The following is a 4,781-nucleotide window of genomic DNA, read 5'->3' on the forward strand; positions in this document are numbered from 1 at the left end:
ACACTCAGGCAGGCAGTTGCCAACTCTACTTTATCTTCCAATTCTTGCCTTCACGTAGTGTAAAGGTTAGCCAGAAGTAAGAGCTTAAGGCCTTCTGAGGTCATTCCTGAGCAATAGCTCCGAGATACACACGTTATATGCATGCATGGCTGTCCAGATTCCAGGGAATATGCTGGAATTTTTCAAAGCTCCCTGTGAACATTTCCTTCTCCAGCTTTTCCATTTAAGTTTTTGGGTCACCTTCTTATTTTCCCCAAGGGTCATTGTCACCTCAGGCAGCTGTAATATCGAACATTTGTCAAGGATTATTTTTGACAAATTCCCCATGGAAAAAGGCTGTTTACATGGAGTAAACTCTGAGTCAGGTCAAATAAAAGCAAGCCCTGTGAGAGGGAGTTTCTACTGAACTTCTAGACAGGGCAACAGTTCTCTTAGAATGGGGGTTGTGGAGAGTTCCAAAGCTGTTGGCTGATAGACTGCTGGTTTTCATTTTGACTGTAAAACTGTTGTTTTTCAAGGCTGCTGCAGAGCTGGGGGGAAGGGAATTGGAATAGGGCAAGTTAAAACAAAACAGAGCCTACTGTTCTTATGGATATTCTGCCATTTTTCTTGAATAAATGCCCTAGGATGGTTGCAAGCCTGTGGTTAATTTTCAGAATTCTGAAAAAGTTGATTTTGACAGTTTTTTTTTTTTTTTAACCAGTGTTCTTGTTGCTATTGAGGAGCAGCTTTTCAGATGTCCTTCTCTACCATTCCTGCTGATATCACCATTCCTTGGTTTTTTATTCAACAAGTTATTTTGGAAAATGCTGTACATATTTTCTCCCTGCCCCATCTATCTCTCTTATTTATTTTAGTGGCTGAGGTGTATTCCAATGCACAGATGGTCAACTGCTTTTCAATTGGCACTTGCCAGGCACCTAAACTGTAAATGAGGCCTTTGTACTAGAGATTGTGGGGCTATCTGCAACACAACCACCCTACAGGAGCTTCTGGATGGGTGGGAAAGACAAAGAACACACAGGAGAATTAACTTGTCATGGCATCATTCTGAATGCTTTCAGTGTTTGGACAATGTTAAATGGTCTCACCTTGATTCTGAGTTCCAGGCCCTTCAAGACGCACTTCTTAAGTGGTTGGAAAGACAAGGTGGCATGTACACTCTGCCCCACATCCACAGTGCTGTCAGTGGGTGAAAATTCCAAGTACTGCAGCAGAGTTTTGGAACCAGATAGCTCAGCCTGGAAGCTGAAGTTGAACTTTCCAGTGTTGACAAAGCTGAATTCACACTGGACACATTCATTTAGCACCACCTGGGAGATAGAGAACAGAGTAGTGAATACAAACCATCGTTCCCTTCTCTGGGGGGTCAGGATATGTAACATGTGAGCTGAAGTTGAACTTTCCAGTGTTGACAAAGCTGAATTCACACTGGACACATTCATTTAGCTCCACCTGGGAGATAGAGAACAGAGTAGTGAATACAAACCATCGTTCCCTTCTCTGGGGGGTCAGGATATGTAACATGTTGGGGGAAAATGTCCTTTGGGAAATAGGGATGGCTGATGATGTTGGTAAGTTGAGTATCATTAGCTTCATGTAGCCACATATTCCAGCAAGAGCTGGTAAGTGTTGGGGATCACCTCATATCTCAAGAGTAAGATGGCAATTTAATTCTTGACCTTCCTTGGTAGTCAAACATCCTTTCTGTATGTTTAATACAAACATTCTTGCCCCTCTCCACCATCTCTCACCCCCTGAAAAGTAAAATAAAAGAAGCATTTGCATCATAACTGTACATTCTGGGGACAGAGCTGTTCCTAGCATATTTCTGTTCTGGTTTCTCTGGCATTTGAAGCAGAAAAACTCAGCTCATGTTCACTTGTCCCACCTTCTCCAGTCAGCGTGGAAACCGAGAGAGACAGCAAGGCCCACTCACACCTTTACCTCATAGAAGCTGATGATGTTGGTCTGGTTGGGAGTCAAGACAGTGATGCAGCCAGTGCTGTCCTTGCACTTGACCTGTGCATTCATACTGTAGCCCTCGGCCTTGACATTTAATGTCAGAGGGTGGACTTTCTTTTTCACATTGCAGATCAAATTAAAGTTTACATCTCCTTCCTGCTTTGGTGTGAAGAAAATATCAATTGGGAACCTGGTTGGGGAAGCAAGACAACAGATTAGCAGACTAGGCTAATCTGTTAAAACCTGTTTAAAAAAATATGAGCCCACTGGATTAGCAGATACACTATGAGGAAAAGGCACTATAATTCTAAATTATAATGAATTTTTAAGATTTGCCAGGTAAGGCTGGACATTGCTCTGGGATTCACACATATAGCAAATAGCAAGGAAAAGAATACAGACATTAGAGAAAATATTGAAAACAAGGGCTTAGAATTCTTACTGCTCCATAATTCATCAAGAAAATGAACATCAGGGAGTCATTAGAACAGAAATGAAAAATTTTAGAGTTGGAAGAGATTTCACAAATAGGGCACTCTAAGGGATCTGAGTTATCTGGGGACCCTGCCATGTTGGAAGGAGGCATTTTTTGTTACCTGGACAGCGGTGGGACCCAGCCTTCCATGGGACATACAACCAGGCTGTTGCTGAAACCTTCAGAATATCGGGAGTTGTCCTGGAAGGCAAAATTGAAGCCCTGCTCCTCCTTGTTGATGATCTGCACAGTCTCCCTGGCTTCTCTGCCTGCGGAGGAAATGCCACCCCTCAGCGGAGGCCTCCTGCCTGCTTGCCGAAGCATCTCTGCAGACACCGCTCTGCAGGCAGGAGGACGTCTTCCCCAACATCTTTCCCTCCCCTTCCAAACTCCTTCATCCTTCCTTTTGCTCTACAAGTGACCTTCCTCTCTTGGTGGGGTGGGGGGAGGGTTCAACGTCCTCCTTCTAGAACTTATTTCATCAATTGTGGGCTCCTGCTAGGGGGCTCCTCTGCCCTGGTCACAGCTCTCCTGGGATGCTGGTGACATTGTTTCCTTCCCTTGCTCCTTCAGATCCTAAAGCCTTCCTGAATTTGTTAATGGGGCTTCCCCCTTCCTGGTTAGCCCCTTAACTACCCACATCTCTAAATAATCCCTGCAGTGAATTCTTTTGAATTAGACCTTGGATATGCCATGAGTTTCCTGCCAGGGCCCTGACTAATACATCTCCTCTCACTATTTTGTTTTTCCCTTTACTATTATAGAACACTTATTTTCCCACATAAACTTTAGGGTCATTTTATCTAATTCTCTTCCCTCTCAATCCTTTTTGGATTAGCGTTGCCAGATATAGCAAATAAAAGTAAGTCCTAAATATTGCATGGAACATACTCATACTGACATACTTAAGTACCAAAAAATTATTCATTGCTATCTGAAGTTAAAATTTAAAATTTAAAATAAAAAAAAAAATTGAACTGTGCATCCTGTTGCTTCATCTGGCAACCTTGGTTGGGATTTTAATTGTAGCTTCATCAAATTTGCATTTAATTTTGGGAGAACTGACAAGTGTTCAGATCTTGTATGGGGGTATTTTAATAAGATAGTTTTCTTCATATAGGGCCTGTGCTTTTCTTGTTACATTTATCCTTAGATACTATATAAGTTTTGTCAGTATTAAATACAATTTTTTTTTGTTTCTGTTTCTAGGTGCTTATTGCTAAAGATAAGAAACTATTGATTTTTGTATATTTGTCTTGCAGCCACCCACCTTACCAATTATTTTGTTGATTCTAGTAGTTTGTTTTGCTTTTCTTCAGAGCCTCTAGAGGTTTTATGTGTAAAAAGTCATCAGCAACAACAAAATGCGATCATTTTGTCTCTTTCTTTCCAACTTTTATGGCAGTTATTTAATTTTCTTATTTTACCATACTTGCTAATTTCTCTAAGAAAGTGATCAATAGTAATGGTGATAAAGGGCATCCTTACCTAACTCCTCATTTTAATTGAAGTAGTTTTAGTGGTTTATTATATTTGCCTCATTTATTCCTAATTTGCTATTAAAACTCTTTTTGGGAATGTCTGCTGAATTTAGCAATGCCTTTTCAGTATATACTAATATGATCACGTGGCTATTCTTCCTTCATCTATTGATGTGATCACTATATTGAAATGCACACTCTTGCATTCCTGGGTTAAACTCTCTTTGTCTTGCTGTTATTATTCTTAGGCTACATTGCTCGTTTATTCCTTCAAAACCTTAATAAATGCCACAATCCCCATACCTACTTATGTGTATCAGTATAAGAAATACATGAAAATAATATACATCCAACGTTAACATTGGTTTCCTTCGATGGAAAGGGAAGGATGGAACAGGATGGATGGGGAGAGATAAAACTTTTCTTATTCAACACATCATTGATTGACCTACTATGAAGAACATTATTTTATAAATAAAACATATAATGAACTATTAAAAAAATCCTCTGACTTTAAAGAGTTGGAACCAGCTCAAACGTCCATCATCAGATGAGTGGATAAGGAAACTGTGGTATACCTACACAACGGAGTACTACTCTGCTATAAAAAAGAATGAAATAAATACTACCATTTGCAACAACATGGATGGACTTAGAGAAAATCATATTAAGTGAAACAAGTCATGCACAGAAAGAGAGATACCACATGTTCTCACTTATTTATGGGAGCTAAAAATAAATAAATTAAAAAAAATCCTCTGGCTTTAGCTGTATTACACACACACACACACACACACATCACATCTGTGTGAAAGATTCATGGGGTTATAAGGGACCTGACAATCACTTTCTTTATTTCC

General features: G+C 40.0%; 1 protein-coding gene across 1 annotated transcript in view; it reads right to left on the bottom strand.

Annotated features, from left to right (window-relative positions):
- The window catches only part of LOC103588110 (hydrocephalus-inducing protein homolog), a gene marked incomplete at its 5' end in the record, with an annotated part of 39,795 nt that overhangs the window by 29,493 nt on the left and 5,521 nt on the right, over window positions 1-4,781 (bottom strand). The window contains 3 exons of the mRNA XM_008569720.1: window positions 1,092-1,313; window positions 1,948-2,155; window positions 2,562-2,709. Coding sequence (XP_008567942.1) covers window positions 1,092-1,313; window positions 1,948-2,155; window positions 2,562-2,709 — 578 coding nt within the window. The remainder of the gene's footprint in view (window positions 1-1,091; window positions 1,314-1,947; window positions 2,156-2,561; window positions 2,710-4,781) is intronic.

The sequence above is a fragment of the Galeopterus variegatus genome, unplaced genomic scaffold, assembly GCF_000696425.1.
Source record: "Galeopterus variegatus unplaced genomic scaffold, G_variegatus-3.0.2 Scaffold525, whole genome shotgun sequence".
NCBI classification, from domain to species: Eukaryota; Metazoa; Chordata; class Mammalia; order Dermoptera; family Cynocephalidae; genus Galeopterus; species Galeopterus variegatus.